Genomic DNA, 17,698 nt, shown 5'->3' with positions numbered 1-17,698 from the left:
GGGAAGGGAAGGGAAGGGAAGGGAAGGGAAGGGAACCCTAACTGACAAATATAATTCTGACTTCTCAACAAGACTAATATCAAGCTTCTTCAGTGTTAGGGTGCAGCCCTTGCAGATTAGGGAATAAGTGAAGACAGAGAGCTAGGTAGCCAAATTATCAATAATCCCAATGTCAGGGGGAGCTCTGAATGGAGGAGATTCTTGGTAAGCTCAGGATGCGGTGTCCTGTTGTAAGAGAGAATGTTGGGAAGGAAGGTTTGCTTGGGGAAAGGAGTGTTTAATTGGAAGAGTTGAGGTACCTTTTGCTGTTGATTTCTTTCTGGATTTTTAAACATTTTTTTCATCCTTCTGGTTCACAGTTGGTCTGCATGGTCTGGACTTTATGATTAGAATTATTCTCTCACCCTTGGTAACTCATTGGTGAGTCAACTTGGCCTTTGGGAAGCAGCATAACTGATAATTTTGTGATTGAGCACATGGCCAAAGTTACCTGTGAAATCTCTTCCCCATTTCATCTTTATGTGAAAGAAAAGGCAATTTGAAATTTCAGAAAGGTGGCCTCCACAGATACTGTGCCAGAACACAAAAACCTGAAAATCAAAAACCTGAAAAATCAAAAGCATTTTTTGATTTTGTATCTCCCCTGTTCAGGTGAGTGCACAATTTCAAGGAATGGTTTCAGCAATACTGTGGATTTTCTCCCTCTCTCTCTCCTCCTTTATTTTTAAAAGGAAATATTCACCCTGGTTCATCTGACTAGAGAGCCCCTTCCTTTAATGGGCTTCCTTTTCAGCTGCCTGCAGTGATATCTTTACATTTGTCTTTTCTTGCTTTCAAGATCATGCAACAGTGATAAAATCTGTGACACAGTGGGTGAGGAAGAGGAGGAGAAATGGTCAAATGATGAGGGAACTGGCTGATGGCAGAGGAAGAGCAATAATGTCATTAACCAGCCCATCTGTGTTTCTCTCTTTTGCCTCTGCAGAGCGATTACTCGAGTGACACTGAGAGCGAAGACAACTTCCTGATGATGCCACCAAGGGATCATCTTGGCCTCACTGTGTTCTCCATGCTCTGCTGCTTCTGGCCACTGGGAATTGCTGCCTTTTACCTGTCCCATGAGGTAAAGTTAAACCATCTCCTGCCAGACATTCTCTAGGGCAGTGGAAGGTGGTTCAAGGGGTGGCATCTTCCCCACCTGGACGTGTGTCTGTGGTAGTGGTAGCTGCCTTTTGAGATACTTTGCTGAGGGAGGTGTCTACAAATTATTTTAGCTTTTAGTTGGTCGGGTCCATGTCAGGTTACATGTCCAGCTAAGAATCCTCTGTGGACTTGGCTTTTGAACAGAAAACACCCTTGATAGCTCAAACACTTGGCTTTCCCATTGGGAAAACAGATCTATTTGTCCCAAGCTGATAAGCTAGAATAACCTTCCAAGATTATAAAAATAATTTCTGTTCTGCAGATGTGAATTTGCTTTCCAGAAACCATTTCCTTTCCCAACAGAAAAAAATTGCTCAGTCAGTTCTTCCTTTCAAATTTTAATATGCTAATTATTTTTTTTTTTTTTACCAAAGAAGTGACTGTGTTTTGGTTTGTTTTCTTCACGAGGCAGTCTTAACATTTCTTAACTCGCAATCACCTCGTGCCCATCATTTGTTTCGACAAGTATGTCTCCATAAGTGTCTGCAGTGTAATTACTGAGTTTCCCAGCAGGGCAGATAATGTGAGGTGACAGAGAAGGAGTCACACTGGCAGCCTCATCAGCAACTGCGAGGAAACATTTGATTATATTTCTCTCTAGTGCCTATTGCAAACTACAGTCTCTGCTCCACAGCACCCTTCACATTCACCCTCTCAGCTGTCTTTCTAATCTGCCTGCACTAAACATCTACCAGCCCTGCTGATTTGTCAGACCAGAGAAGGCTCTTCAGATCTGAAGAATCCTACTCTTCAAAATCAAAACAAAAAACCTCAAAAAGAGATAGAGAACTATGTTTTTTTTTTTTACTTCAAATGAACAGTCTGTCTTTGCTCAGAGAAGCCTCTGAGACAATTAGTGTTTGTCCTGTGGAAAATAATAAGTTTTGATTGTTTGAGTTTTGATTGTTTGTGAGATAGTTTTATCTGAGCAAAGAAAGCACAGCATGATCCAATAAATACAAAACCCCCCAATGTGATTAATACTAAAAAGCAATATGACTGAGGAGCTAAGTGTGCTGAGAACCAGTGTGCAAAGGCCAGGGCATCCAGCTGTGAATGGATCCCAGGAGCCAGCATGAGTCCGTAGGAACCTCTGTCTTCCATGGGAGAATACAGAAGGTGGGAAAAGCATGAATACAGGGAAAAATGCTGGTACTATGCTGAAGGATTTTGGCATCTGAAAACCAAAACTTGGGTGCTTTTTGGTTTAGTAAAATGATGAAGAACAGCTGAATGTGGCTGCCTAAATGCATTTTTTTAAATCTCTTGTAGAAAAATGGTCCAGTTTGTTCCAGTCCAGCAAAATCACATCTCTCTGTCCTCTCCCCAAGCTCCCAGGGAGCTCCTTTCTCTCCCTGCCTTCCCACTCAGCAGGTCCATCACAGTCCTGGGAAAACACATGGAAAAAGTGAGTCTTCTGCAGAACCCCACATCCAACAAACTGGCATTTTCTGGGGGAAAAATGAAACCATTTTTAAGTCCAAACCTCCTGTGGCTGAGAGCTTGCTGAGATAGTTGGTACAAACCACCAAAACCCTGCACCTTGCTAAGCTGGTACTGACAGTGATATCAACTCATACTTGGACACATAAACCATATATGTGATTTATGTTTATATAGCTCATTCAACTTAAACTCCTTCATAACATTTCAGATCACTTGTTAATTCAAAAGAATAGTCCAGCTTTCCCCCTTCTTTATCACAAGCCAGAGGTATAGCTAAAGATCAACTCCTGCTACTCATGATCAAACCTCTTTTTCTGCAGTTGCTTGAGCTTCTGAAAATTCTGCGTTTCCCAAAGTTTCCTGAGCAGTTGTAGCAAAAAGGCCATCTGGGAATAAATCATAGCACGTAGGAAACTCAGAGATGGGGGATGGCTTTTTTGATGCAGTATACTGCACTGGCAGTGAATTTTGTTTTAAAAATCTGTTCATTTGGAGATGAAGCCTCTGTTTGCAGCAGGTGTATCTGCAGTACAGCTCATTCCACAGGCATAGGTGCTCTGTTTATTCTTGCATCACCTGCCAGCACATTTATGATGTTTACACCTGTGTCACACTGCAAAACAATGACACAAGGTTGGATGCTGTAAGAGAGCAGAGGTGCTCCTCACCAACAGAATGATTGAATTTTGGGGGGTTTGTGCTCCATGAAAGCCAGGTTGCTCCTGCAGGTGGTGTTTCTGCTCTCTGTGTAGGATTTATTGTCTCCACCAAGGCTCTTGCCAGTGTGCTGCTGACCTGGGGCTTCTTGCAGAGCCTCTGTATTGAGGGGTGCAGCTGTGCAGGGTCTGCCTCTGTGGTGGCAATGAAGGTGTGCATCCACAGGTGAGCCAGCAGGGAGGAGCAGTGGATTCAGAAATGCAATTTATGAAAGCTCAACATGTTTTTTTTCCCCATTGGGATATCCACTTTTCCAAGCAGGATGTCACCTGGTGATCTTATCCCAAGCAAAGCTGAGACTTGCTGCTTTTCACATCTTCCCTCAGAAAAACAAAGAGCTTTGAGGCCATCACTGTGCTGCCCACTTGTCCAGTTATTTCCTTCTGGTTTTATTTGTGTTTTCCTTTCCACAAGAGTCTGTTCCCACCTCCTGTAGCTGCCCAGTCCTGTGCTCCTCTCTGCTCCACTCTCAGGCAGGTGTCCTGTCTTCTCTCACATCTGCTTCTCCACAATGAGGCTTGTGAGTTTTTAGGCGTGCCATTGTTTGGATTGCCTCATTAGTCAATAGCTGAAGAGCTCAATCAAAGGAGTTTTTGTGCATTTTGCAAGGAAACCTTTGGAAAGAGGAAAGTAAATTATGTCTTTCACCAAAACTTCTTCCCCACAAGCAGTGTGTGATCAAAAACCCATCTCATTATGTTTATTTTTTCATAAATCACCACCCTCTGGAGTCTTGAGGGTTCCTCAGTTTTTATTTCCAAAGATATTTTTAGCTTTGTAGATTGTAGGTAAGTGTGAAGCCTCATAAATCAAAGAAAGAACTTTAAAAATATATCTTTTTTGTCATGTCAAGTTTACCATTGAACTTGTCAGATGATTTCTCAGGGGCTGTCAGGCTTTCTGCTTGGGCTGGGGGGTGGTGGTAACAATCTTGAAAGGTCTTTTTTGCATGAATCCTCTTTTCCCCCCTGCTTTTATTTTTAGGAACGAGAGCAATACCATGTCACACATTTCCCTCCCTACTGTAAACAGAGATTCATTATGAGAGAGCTGAGCCTTTGATGCTGTGAATGAGCTTCACTTTGTGCCTGCTCCCTTGCAGGCAGAAACACGAGCGTGCACAACACCTCCACCCAACTCTGACCTGGACACACACCTGGAAAAAACCCCTCTGCACACTTCTCCATGTGCTCAAGGTTCTCAAATATCCACCCCACCCTCCCTCCCTCCTCCCTGGCAGCAGAGTGCCCTGGGAGCACAGGGGAGCAATCCCTGCCTGTGTGTTGCTCTGGCTCCCTGCTGTAATTACCTCCCTGGCAGGGGCATGCAGGGATGCAAAGCTTTGTAATTATTTGCTCTCCTTGTCTCACTGGGTAAAGGATTTTCTACAGTTTTCACAGGGAAACAAAGTCTATGTGAGCAGAAAAAAAAGAATAGCTTGTCTTTCTTCATGATAACTTCTGAAATATTTGGTTACTTTTCATCCACTCTTCAGAGACAAGGGCTTTAGGAAAATATCTGTATTTTGACATATTTCAGTAGTCACTGGGGAGAAGGAAAGAATGTTCATGTTTCCACTGGAAGGTAGAAAATAATATGAATTCTAGCTTTTTCCAGAGTTTCAGTGCTCAGCACACATGGATTTCATGGTCCTTGCTTTTCTGGCATAGGGTTTTGACATCCAACTTCAAAAGAAGAGGACAGAGAAATAACAGCCAGGTGCTATCTGCTGTTTGTTCCTTAGAAAGGTGGCTCATACTCCCTGCATCAACAGGGAAAACAATGAGACAGAACAGCAGAATGATGTGCCACACTCCACCAGCCTGGCTGGTGATGCCCTGCTCTTATCCATCCACCCTGCTTTGTTTCTTATCTGTCCCACTTTACTCCATAAAAAAATGAATATGGTCTATTATAAAGAGCTTGACACACAGCCAGGAGCGTGTGTTTGTACAGGGGATGTGGCAACCTCTTATATCAAAGAAGAAAAGGCAAAAGAAGAACAAAAAATGTGGTATTTTTCTTTCCTTGGCAGTGACAGGCCAAGATCTATACTTGCAGGATATGCTGGTCAGCATTGCTGAAGCAATGCTAGCAAAGCAGGCAGGAGGCTTTTGCATTTTCAAGAGATTTTTCCACACTGCATTATTTCTTGGTCCAAGTAATGCTTGAACAAAAGAGCTGTCTAAAGATGATGAGCTTTAATGGAAATAAAAGGCCTTTGTTTTGCTGTCCTGGACCAGATACCAAGTCTCACAATTCTTTTGCTTAAGCAGGGCTGTTGCTTTGAGCACAGAGATTGGGTAAATGGCATTGGGTGTACTCTGGCGCTGCCCAGCCCAGTCTCTGCTGGCTGCCACACAAAGGTTTGAGCTCTCTGTGCTGTTCACTCAGAAAGCAAATCCCTGAGTTCTTTCTCCAGCTCTCTGCATGTGAGTACAGGCACACCCAGATGCCCTCTTACCCTTCTGAACTGTTGCAGTTTTGCTGCTGCAAAAGGTGATGTGTAAAACAATTAAATCCTTTTGTGCTAGGAATGAGTGAAAATAGTTTAAAATTAGTTCTTCCTCACAAGGAACTGCAAAGGAACTCCTCTAGTTGTCCTAGAGGAGCTCAGTGCTGCTGTCTTGCTGAGATGGCACAGTGCTGATGGTGTGGCCACTGCACTCACATGAGAGCCCTGGCCCTGGGAGGCTACCAGGCCATGGGCTTCTTTCAGAAGGTCACAGCTGGCTGCTGTGACACTCCTCCCCTTACTCCCATCACAAATCTGTGACAGATCTGCCAGGCAGAGGGGAATAAAATAGCAAGGCTTCTCTTCCCAGCCACAACACAGAGAGAAGCTGCCTGCTGAAGGAGCCAGGTACACGTCACCATCAGAGAGTGCTGGCTTTCCTGTGCTTGGAAAAGCAGCTCAGAAATAGATGACCCTGGCCCTGGTGACATGGGACATTTGGGTGACATCCTTTGCCTCTGCAAAAAGCTTGTGGTGTGGCTTAATGCATTCAAGAAGTTTTTTGCAACTTCTGGTCCTTTGCGAGAAGAGAGGAAAGCTTCACCCTGGATTGGGTAGAAGAGGATCTCTTTCCCTCTTCCTTCCCCCAGGCAGTTCTGCAGACAAAGAGAGCTGCTCTGAAGTGGGGCTGATGAATTCCCAGCATCTCCAGTTCTCATCTGTCCAAGTGGGAGCTGGCTGCCAGCCAGTGCTTTGCGTGTGCAGGGACGTTGCTCCTGCCAACTCTTCCCTTTGGGAAGATGTCTCCAGAGAAGTGTTTGTCTGCACAAGAAAATGGCCATTTAGAGTGTGTTGCGGACCAGCAGAGACTGTGCATCCTGGCTGAGGTCATGGGCCAGGGAACTTTGTAAGTGTCTTGTATAATTTCCTCTTCATTCCTCTTTGTCCTTTTGATCTTGTAGTTTCATTTCCAAGTCACGGAGTACGGCTACAAAAAGGAATTAAATTAATGAATGACCTGATTGCTTTAGCCCTTAAGCTAATTTTAAATAATTGAAAAAGTAGCTGGCAAATAACATTCCCTGGAGAGTTTAATTCATTATGCAGGTGTTTAATTACAAGGAAGTTTTGAGATAGGAGAGAGACCAACTTGAAGCATTTGAGGAGATGAGGGATCTTTTTTTTTTTATTTTCAAGAGCATCCTGCAAGATAGCAAGTATTGTACATGAATTTTTCTTTGCCAGTTATTTATGCCTCACACATTTTGCTAAGCCAGATACAGCCCCAGAGACTTGTCAATATAGTCATACTGCAAGGGTATAAAATATCCTGATGCCAATAGGGCACCCTCTTCATCCTGCTGTTACTTTTTGTTGCCTTGCAATTGACTTGTTATGTCACAGTTTTATGAGAATGTGAGGATTGTTCTAGTCCACAGCTGCCACTAAGCTGGAAGTGCCTGTAGTATTCACAAATTCACTCAGAAGCCTCTCTGGTGGAGTCATCAGAACAGTAGGGCAATAAATATCCCACAGGAGTTGATCAGTGTTCAGTCTCCCTGACTTTTAGTCAATTCTAAGTTTAAGGAACTTTTTAGTCTTAGGCAGTGGGGTTTTAGTATTTTGCAGTTTTTATAAATTTAGTGAGCAGGGATGCTGTTAGCAGGATTATGGAAATGGATTTGGGGCTTTTGTTAGTAATCCTCACTTATCTCAGCTAAATACTTCCATTTTTTTCCATCTCCAAAGGTAGATTTTCCAGGAAGAATTATATTTCAGGAGAGGAAACAGAAGGAGCATGTTCACAGTCTGAGGGCAGAAACAGGGCACATAATTTTGCACCCCCCATTGTCTGCCCTGCTGAAAGAGGCTTGAGAAAAAAAAAAAAAAAAAAAAAGAGACCTTTTTCCATTCCTGGGAATGGAACATGGTCCCTTCCTTCTGGCCATCCCAATGCCCATTTCCATTGTCAAGGAAGACCAAAATGCTTTGTGATGTGCTGAAGGTCTTCACATGCAAGGTGGTGAATGATCTGCTTTGAAGTCTGCTGTGGCAAGGAGAGCAGCACCCTCATCTAGAGCAGTTCTTTGGGTGCTGTTTATCAGCCCTTTCTTTCATCTCTTGCTGTGGCAGCACCCTCTTAAAAACAAGACCAGTGAAAAGAGGCCCCTCTCACTTGAAGTTCAATGTAGGCAGCAGTAAATGGATGAGGGTGTTTTCGAGGCTTGAGGTTAATATTTTATCAGTCTGCAACATACACAGAGTTTTTTAATATTCTTATCAAAGATTAACATCATGTACCAGAGACTCAGGGCTATATTCTAATCTTGAATATACAGCTTGCTATCTCTCAGCATCTCTTTTGGTGAAGGCTTCTGAATTACTACTTTGTTTGAATGCACAGCAGAGGAAATTGATCACTTCTGATTTCAATCTACACATCTCTTTCAAACAGGCTGCAGAGTATCTCTCTGAAGATTTGAATCTAGTGAGCTAGGCACCCAAAGATGCCTCCCAGACAATGGTGATTCTTCATTGAATTGACTGACTTCCCAGCAGTAGGAAAGAGATCAAGTTTTTTTTATATATTTATTTTGGGACAAGCTACAAGAACCAGCTAAAAAGAAATGGACTAGGATCTACCTGCATCTGTGCAGTTTGCATTTAAAACATTCAAATATACCTATCAAGACCTTTTTTGTCATGTTGGCAATGAAAGTATTACTCTTGGTAATAAAACCAGTTTGCAATTTTATCTGCTTGGGGTGGGAAAAACATCAGCTTTTTCATGTTGGAAAACCTTCCCCCATGCCAATTTGGTATTAAATAGACTCATTATGGGTTGTGATGAACAAGAAGTTATCAATGACATTTCCACATGCGGCATTCTTGCCATTTCTTGCATTATTTCTGAGTGGTGTGGAAGAGTCAGGGTGATCTTGCCAGCCCACACGTGTTTGCAGGAGGACTCAGCTTCCTCCAAGAGGATGGGCAAGACCAGGGGCAAGAGAAGGTGTCTTAGAGCATCCTCTGGGAAAGATGGGCTTGGCAGTCTATGCTTGACCCCTTTCTTCATCCTGCTACCATCATGAAATCCAGGAGAAAGGGTGCAATCCAACCAGACATCACCTGGAATCCCCATTCCCAATGGTGGCCAGTGGGTGTTTCTGTCTGTCCCAGAATTATGAGGTGTATCACCATGAGGGATCTTTACTTACAACTCCTGTCTCCACCAGGAGGGGTAGAAATGTGGTGGTGGGAGCAAGAAGGGCAATTTTTCTTCCCAGTTTTGTTCAGAGAGCCTTGTCTGGCTTGCATTTGGACTTTTTGTGGCTCATTCATCTGATGAGCAATCTGCAGAAGGAATTGTGGAGAATTCATTTTCCACAGATCCAGACCAAGTGGCTTCTCCCAGCATTTCCCTTTGCTCTGACAAGGACGTGCTGCAGAAGCTGGCAGTGGTCCTTGGGCTGATAATGGCACTCCAATCCTCCCAGGTGTGAGAACCCTGGAAGTGGGATTTGCTCCAGAGACACGTGGGACTTGGTACTAATTTAAATAGTAACTGTCCCAGCCTGACATTTCTGAATTTAATTCAAGACACCACACTCAGTCATTGTTCCAAAAGTGTCCTCATTCCTTGACCTTGTTGCACAGATGGCTTTGTTCTGAGCAGGTTTCTACAGGCTGCAACTAATTAAGCAATTAATTAGGAGCCCTGTTTTACACAGAAGCCATTGAAAAGCAGGAACTTCTGTGACCTCATGGGATCTTGTCAAAGTGCTGGTCCCAAGACTGTCCAAATTATCTGTGCTAAAGATTCAGGTGTTCACCCAGCCTCAGTTTGACTGACCTGAGCATCACCTGGGCCTTTCCTGATGTGTCCTCAGGATGTCACACATATTTGAAAGATTCACTTTGTTAAATGTGGTGCAGACCATGCTGTCCTGTGACATTTAGTGGCTCTTTTTAGTGTGCTCTCTAGTTGAGAGCACAAATTTCTTGTTTCCCAGCACATTCAGTACCCCCCACAGTCAAAATCCATATTTAAATCTCAAGGGCATTGTCTCTTATTTTTACCAAATCTGACTTTGTTCTGTTGAATCTTGAGCAATTTTTCCTCAATCAACCTTGTTCCAAAGCTTCAAATATTGTGATCCTAATTGTGTCAAGTAAGATTGTTCTTCCTAGCAAGTTGCAGCCTGAGGATCAATGGTAAAATATAGAAATACCACCACTTGTAAATTCTGGCAAGGTGGCTTTCTATTTATTCTTTTCACCACATGCATAGCAGCATCATGTAGTCTCTTTTAGGAGAAAATAGAGGAGAAAATCAAAAGTGGAAAAAGGAGAGACCTGCAGGGAGGGGGCTTGAACCTTGCCTGTGTAACCCTCCCAAATCATAGGGAGTCCTTTAAGCAGCTCAAGGCCCCTTTGGTGAATCCTGTAAAACTGTGTCACTGTGAGTTAGGATGTCTCAGGGAAAATCCTGACTTTAAACCCAGCCAGACACAGCAGTGCTCTGAAAGGCATAAACAGCTGTGCCCAGGGAATCTCACCAGGGCATTTCTGCCAGCCCAGATGGAAAGGATGCTCAGTTAAGCAGCCAGAACAAGAACTGCTGCTAAAGGCTGCAGTTAAGTATTTTAGTTGGTGTTTGGATGTAGCTGTGGTGGAGCTGCTGGTTATTTGTTTTTCATGATGGAAGTTCTATAAGTGGTTCAAGGACCACATTGTTCTGCTTTGCATGTGCAGGAGAAAGCCTCTCACTTTTCTCTGGTGAATTGATTTAAGAGAGAGGGGCATGTATTTATTGGAAAGCACATTAAAGGGGTTTTTTGTTAATGATAAATGGCTGAGGTTAATTTAATTTACTACTAATTCCGAAGAGAGCAAAGAGAGCCATGATGTCATGTCTTTCTAGCCCCATTCAAATGTTTCATTACCTCTTTTTCTGACTGAAATGACTCATGAAATCATAGACACTGCACATGGCAAGGACTTTTAAGTTCATCTTGTCCATCTGTCTGTCACCACTGTGTTCTTATTCAGAATGGTAAATGGGGAAACTGTGTTAGAGACAGACACAGTGTCCTCTTAAAGAATGGGGAATACTAAAAGATTCTTTACTCATTTTTGTACATCACCTGGTGTGAAAGCAGAGCCCATGAAGTGGATGTGAATTAATTCAATGCCACGTAGCACCAAGTAAAGGCTTACATCACTTCTCACAACTGCTTTGTCATGTGCTGTTTTGCTGATTTCCTTTTGCATTCAGTGGGCTACTTTTCAAAGCTAATGGCTTTCATGAGTCACTGTGAACAATAAAGACCTAGAGCATCCCTGATGGGTGACATCTGTGACTAGGGACATCAGGTTGGAGGGTAACAAATACAGCTGCTGGAAAAAGAGGTGATCTGCTGGAAATTCAGAGCATGAAAGGCAGGCCTTAGAACAAAAGCTGGTGGAAGAGAAAGGGTCTGTTATCACATTCTTTTACAGAACTTGGCATCCTCTGACCCTGAAACCACTAGGAAAAGGCTGAGGGACACACACCAGTGACTGCTCAGGAGCTGCACTCACACACAAGCCAGCCTGCCTCTCTGCCTCCTTGCACATTCATTACTGCTGTTGTGACGTCTCTGCTGACTGGAAACCCTGTGTGTTCTGTCAGAGCTGGCAGTGCAGCTCTGCATGAGCAAACACCATCACCTACACTGCTGGACAGCTCCTTTTTCATCTTGTTTTATGGCACCTGTGTTCTCTAACATGGTGAGAACCCACAGGAAATCGTTGTCCTCAGGGCTGCACGTGGAAACCCAATCCATCTCCCATGGCATCTGCCTGCTCAGCTCCCAGGAATGCTCTCACTGGGGCCTCAGCAGCTCAGGGCATGGGCTAATCCTTCCCTCTGGAGCAGAAGGGACTGGGACAGCTGCTCCCCCTCCACATGGATCCCCTGATCTCGGGTTGCTGTTGATAATTGCTGCCCCAAGATGCTCTGGATGTCTCTGCTTCGGCCCACGCAACTGAAGAATGAGTCTGGACTCTTCACTTTTCAGTCTTGAGGTTGTTTATTAATTCTTATCTATAAAATTTTCTTTCTGCTCAGCCAAGGTCCGCTCTGCAGGGCAGCCACAGGCACTCTGACCACCCCCGAGGTGGTGTTGTCTTTTTATACTACAAACTATGTATAACATATTTGCACTTAATTCCCAAAGCCCATCACCTGTGTTAGACAGTGCACTTCTACTCTAAACCAATCCCAAAGTGCCAACATCACTGCAGAAAATGGAGAACAAGAAGAAGAAGAAGGAAGGCTGGACACACCCTGACTCCTCCATCTTGTCCCCATTACCCCCATACCCAAAATCCTAAAATCCACATTTTCACCCTGTGATTATTTTTTTATTACTATTACACTTTCCAAACCTGTGTGACTCTCTCATCCTCATACAAAGCTGGCAACTTGCTCCAGGGGTCAAAATCAAATCTCCAGGTGTTCTGGGCAGCATGCCAGGGTCTCTGAGCCCCCTGATGGGGTTCTCAGCAACTCTGGACACCTGGAGGGATGCACTGAGTTCTGACACCCTGACTTCCCTGATGAGCTTTCTGTGGCAGGGATCTCTGGGAGAGTTGGCTGCCTCTGAGCCCCAGCAAGGAGGGATCAGTAGCTTGCAGCCTGTCTGCCTGTGGAAAATATCTCCATACCTACCAGCAAAGGATAACCACATCAGCACCCAGTTGGACTCCATTAATATGGCTGTCAGGAGGCAAATGTCTCTTGACATGAAATTACGTGCCACTGATCATTTCAGCTGCCAGGGCTGCTCATTAGCTCACAAAACAGGGTTTTTTTTCTTTTTTTTTCCCTAGAGAAACATCTTCAAACAGCATCTTTCACAGGCATTGCATCTGCTTCCTTGAGTGTCAGGATGTATGTGGAAGGGGCATTTTGGCACAGTTAGGAGCAGGGATCTCATTTCTGGTGCAAAATCCCAGCTAGGAGTAAAGGTCTTGAGGTCTTAAACCCATTTTGTCATGACCTCATTAAATTTCTTGAGTAAATCTCCTTATATTTGGGATATATTGGTCTTGTATTGGGAATCCCCAGTACCTTTGGCCCCTTGCACCAGCTGTGCCCCCTCTTCATTCTTCTCTTATCTCTACAAACAGAGACATGCTACCAACATCAATAATGGGCCCCCCTGGCTTTGGCAGGGCTGAGGGTGCTGGATCACCACGAGGGAATATCAGATGGCTTTATATTTGTGATTTATACAGACTGCACTGGATGGGTTTACAGCCTATCTGTGCACTCGCTGCTCTGCTGGGAGCTGTAAAGAAGAAAATCATATAATAAAAACCCTTCTGGTCCTGATGTAAAATTCAGCACAATGCATCTCTGACTGTGCCAACTCTTCCCTCTTTCTTTTGCCTGCACTTCTATTGTGTGGCACAGTTACCAGGATCATTAAATTCAATGTCTGAAGGGCAGCTAAGGCTCCTCAATGCTGCAGAGGACAGCAGGGGAAAAGGCTGGAGAAGAGATGGAGAAAAATCAGGAATGCTCTCCAAGCATGGGAAAGGCAGGAAGTATTTATATTCTTCTCCACACACTCTTCAGGATGACTAAAACACTCTCAGTCCAGTGAGATGGGTTTGATCTCAGAAAAAGCTTTCTGGAGGTAAAGAGGGTGAAATGCAGGATCATTTCACCTGGGCAGAGATGGGCAAAAGGTTTAGAGGAGCAGCCAGGAATGGCTTTGCCACTTTTATAGACACAAATGAAGATCTCTACAAGCTTTTAATTACTTTTCCTTATGCCTGTTTGCTACGCACCAGAACTGATTTATTAACATGCCTCTCCTCTGTGACTAATTTCAGTGGGGAAAAAAAAGCATAGTAATTTTTAATTTCACACAGCAGCAATCAATCTCCTTCTTAAATTAGTTTACTGGCTACTTTGATATCTGGTGCATTTGCAGTCTTTTCCCAATGATCTTATTTACAGACCTTGGGGTTGGTGAGTACTTCTTGTCTGTGTCTCCAAGCCAACTTCATTAAGAAAGGAAAATTCTTTCAAGGCATAGAGGCAGGTGAGTGGGCATGACTTTGAGCTGCTTTGAAAGGCAGCTCATTTCTTGAAAGAGCAGAAAGGTGTTGGCAGCAAATACCTGGAGCCTCTTTTCTCCCACTATTCATTTCTCCTTCAACAGGAGAAAAAAAACAACAAACATACAAACAAACAAACAACAAAAAACCCACCAACAACAACAAAAAACCCAACAAAAAAACCCTCCCAAAAACCCAACAAAATAAAACAAACAAACAAAACCCACAAAAACAAAACTCACTAATTTTTCAACCTAAGAAGTCTTTCCAGACTTCAAAAATCTTCCTCAGGATCAAATTCCAGTTCTGACATTTCTAGGCTTTTTCATGAAGAAATGGGAGGGAGGTGGGACTGATGATTAGAAATCACTTTGCAGCTCTGGAAAACCTGCATCATGAGATAAGAGGTCTCCATTTCCCATAAATGGGTGCATTTGAGGCTCTAGGATTTAATTTTCTACTTAAGGCCTATACTTTGTTTCTGAGTAATGGGACAGATCAGGACTCCAGGCTGTTTCCTTCTGAATTATTCTTGATATCCATGAAACATCGTATGCTTCCTTTGCTTTCAGCTATAATGTCCATTTTGTATGGTTTCTCACTTTTTCATGCAACTTTTGTGTCCTTCAGCTGGTGAAGTCACGAGATCCCTGTCACAGCAATTTGTGTTGTGTTTGCGTTCACTTGGTCTGATGTCATGTTTATAATATTTTGGTGAGTTTCCTAGATGGTGACCCCACTGCTTTTCAGGATTGCAGAGATCAAATCTGCATATTTTTATACTAAAATTGAGTTATTTTCTGTTTATTTTGTTAACTCTCCTACACTCTGAAAATAGTCAGTAGTCTCCTCCAGCAGGAAGACTTTCAGTGTTTTTTTTAATACTCAGTAAACCTGAAGTGATTATCTAAGAATAGTAACATTTTTTTATAGTTACATTTATCTAAGAATAGCTACAAATTCAGTCTAAGAGGCTGTGCTGATACATTTCTGGCCATCAAAAAGGGGTTGACAGCTGGTCCAAAAGCGGAATGTTTCCTTTTATTTCCCCTCCCTGCTAGAAAAAAGAACTTAAACCCAACACACAGAATTGTTACCCTGGTTTTTATTTGTGTTCTTTAGTGGTGGTAGGAGTCCCTGCAGGAACATCCTGGAGCTTCCTGGGCATGGAGCATCCTGGTGGAGCTGGAATTGGAACCAAAATATTTCCCTTTTCTCAGAACAGTTTTGCATTTCCCCAAGAAATTTTTCACAGGGACTGTCCCATTCTGTCAAATATCACAGTACAGGGAAACAAACATAAAACACATGGAAAAAAATTCCCAGCCAGGACCTGCTGGTTGTTTCTGTAAACCTCAGGTTCTGCCTTGCAGGTTTACTGGTGAAGAAAGGGCTGTGAAAAATTCCCCCTGGGTTCAGTATTCCTGGGATGCTGGGGCTCAATGTCTGTGTCAGCTGACAGCTATTTCCTCCATTGAAACTTATCCACTTAGAGCAGGAGCACTTTTAGTCTGTGCTCTGCCAGCAGTCACAGCTATTTTAATCAGCCTCTTTTGCCAATTCTGGATCCTGCACATCGTTCTGACATCCTCTTCACCCAGACCATGCAAGCAAGCAGCTGCTTTCAGAGCACCCCTCTCTGGAAGGCTGCTCCAAGCTGCAGAAGGCAGATCTGTTTGTGAATATTTAAGATCTGTCACTGGCTGTGCCAGCCAGCCTGCTGGTTCTGCTGGGATCTTCGCTGCACAAAGGAATGAACAAAGTAACAAAACAAACAAAAGGGATCTGAGATCTCTAAATTGTTCTTTTTCCATGGCAACCTCCCTTGAAGACTAGAAGGCTGTTTAGGGGAGATAGCTGAGTGTACTTTCCCAGCCTTTTTAATACTTCCCAGGGTATGTTTCCCACTGATGAAAGCTTACTGTCCCTTCCAGTGTCCATTCTTTGATGTTATGCAAGCTCAGCTGCATTTGTGCAACCTCAGACTTGCTGAGGAGCAGCAGTCCTGCTAATGGAGCAAGAAGTGATCTCCAGCCTTTTTGGATCCCAAAGAGTGGTCTCTCCTCCAAGCCTGGCAGCATTAGAGATGAGATTTCCGAGGATTCATTGCAAGACATCTGTCATGAGAATACTCTAGTCAGTATTCACTTCAGTACCAACAAAGTAGCATGAGAACTGGATTTTGTTTCATGAAATAGAACCACAGAAACAAACTTGTCTGGAGGTGTTGGACACCCCAAATCTGTCCCATTGAGGTCTGGAACATCTGCCTTCCCATCCTCTTCCTCAAACTTCTTGCTATTTTTTTGTTATCCCACAAGGACATCTCACTTCTGCTGTCTCTCAGAAGAGTCTGCAATGGGGAATTCTGTGGGTTTTTTGAGCCACAATTATCCAGACCTCTTCAAGGAGTTGGTGCACATTGGTCCTGTCTGTCCCTTTGTCTGCTGTGGGAGGATGTCCTCACCTCTGTGTTCGTGAGAGGAACTTGAGAACCTCTCTCCATGCCACTGCACACTAAGGACATGGACAAAGCCCAGTGCAGGTTAGGCTGGTGCTTTCCCACATCTGTATCCTCTCCCAGCTTGTGTGCCTGAGCAGTTGTGCCTCATCACCAAGTATCCTTGCTCTGAAGAGCTTCATTTGCACCCATTTATGGTGGAATACCAACCACAGGATGAGCAGGTCACCCAGGCTCGACTCTTGGCCCTGCTGTGTGAACTGAGATCTTGCTTTGCCCCTGAGATGATGGATGCCAAGGGCTGATTGTGTCCTTTGAAGACCCCTGACAAAGCATGGAAGTGTTCTTGCAGTTGTGGAGGGGAAGGTGTGGAGGAGAGGTGGTGCAGGCACTGAGGTAGTGCAGGCACTGAGAGGTGCCTCAGATCTGGCTGCTGTTGCTACCTGTGTGTCTTCCTAGCAGGAAAATGTTGCTAAGTTCCCCGTGCAGCCCTGGGAGCGTGTCATTCTGTGCGTGGGTGTGTGTAAAAAAGCTGTTGCAGAAAGTTTCAAAAGCAGCTTAGCAGTGAGAAGAGCTGCAGCTCGGGCCCATTTGCAAAACACGAACGCCACCTCCGCTCCGCACGGGGATCAGCTGACACTGGAGGAGCAGTGCCACTTCTTCTACTGCTCTTGCAATTTGTTCAGTGCTTCACAGAAATTATTTAGTTCAAAATATAGGTAAATTAATCAGTATCAAGGCAAGGGCAGGTAACACATCTACCACTGGCCCCTGGCGCTGCAGAGAAAGGCTCAGTGCTGGCATTCTCATGGGTTTGGCAAGGTTGCTGTAGGACAGGGTACAAGTCAGGTCTGACCAAGTTTTCAATGTTTTTCTGTATCAAAGCACCCTTGCCAGCCCACTCTGTGCCGTGAAGACCTTCACATTGTGTTGAATTTGCCAAGAGGAGATTTTTGAATAAAACATACAAATGACAATAAATTTCAAATTGCACAGAAGTTAAAGGCCTAAAGATTGCTGCTTGAGTTCTCCAGCTATTTATTCTTGACTCTTACCTTTCTCCTTCCCAGTGCTCTTTGGCATGTTGCCTAACACTGAGCTGGAGAAGGAAGTTTGCACTCCTGCCCAAAAGGGGAGATGGCACAGAGGAGAGATGAAGCATCACCTCCAGCCCACTCTGGACTCCCACACAGAACTTCAGTGTCCACCATTCCAACCTGCCCTGCTGCCCAGGGCTGCCAAAATCACCAGCAGCAGCTGTGGCTGTTCCACACCACCTCCCAAGGGATGTCAGGAGGCCT

General features: G+C 44.1%; 1 protein-coding gene across 1 annotated transcript in view; it reads left to right on the top strand.

The window, feature by feature from the left end:
* SYNDIG1 (synapse differentiation inducing 1) overlaps window positions 1-17,698 on the top strand; it is a 52,817-nt gene that overhangs the window by 17,254 nt on the left and 17,865 nt on the right. The window contains exon 3 of the mRNA XM_058020490.1: window positions 986-1,123. Coding sequence (XP_057876473.1) covers window positions 986-1,123 — 138 coding nt within the window. The remainder of the gene's footprint in view (window positions 1-985; window positions 1,124-17,698) is intronic.

The sequence above is a fragment of the Melospiza georgiana genome, chromosome 3, assembly GCF_028018845.1.
Source record: "Melospiza georgiana isolate bMelGeo1 chromosome 3, bMelGeo1.pri, whole genome shotgun sequence".
Classification (NCBI taxonomy): Eukaryota; Metazoa; Chordata; class Aves; order Passeriformes; family Passerellidae; genus Melospiza; species Melospiza georgiana.
Note: the sequence above shows the minus strand (reverse complement) of the source record. Positions and strands in the feature narration are given on the sequence as shown.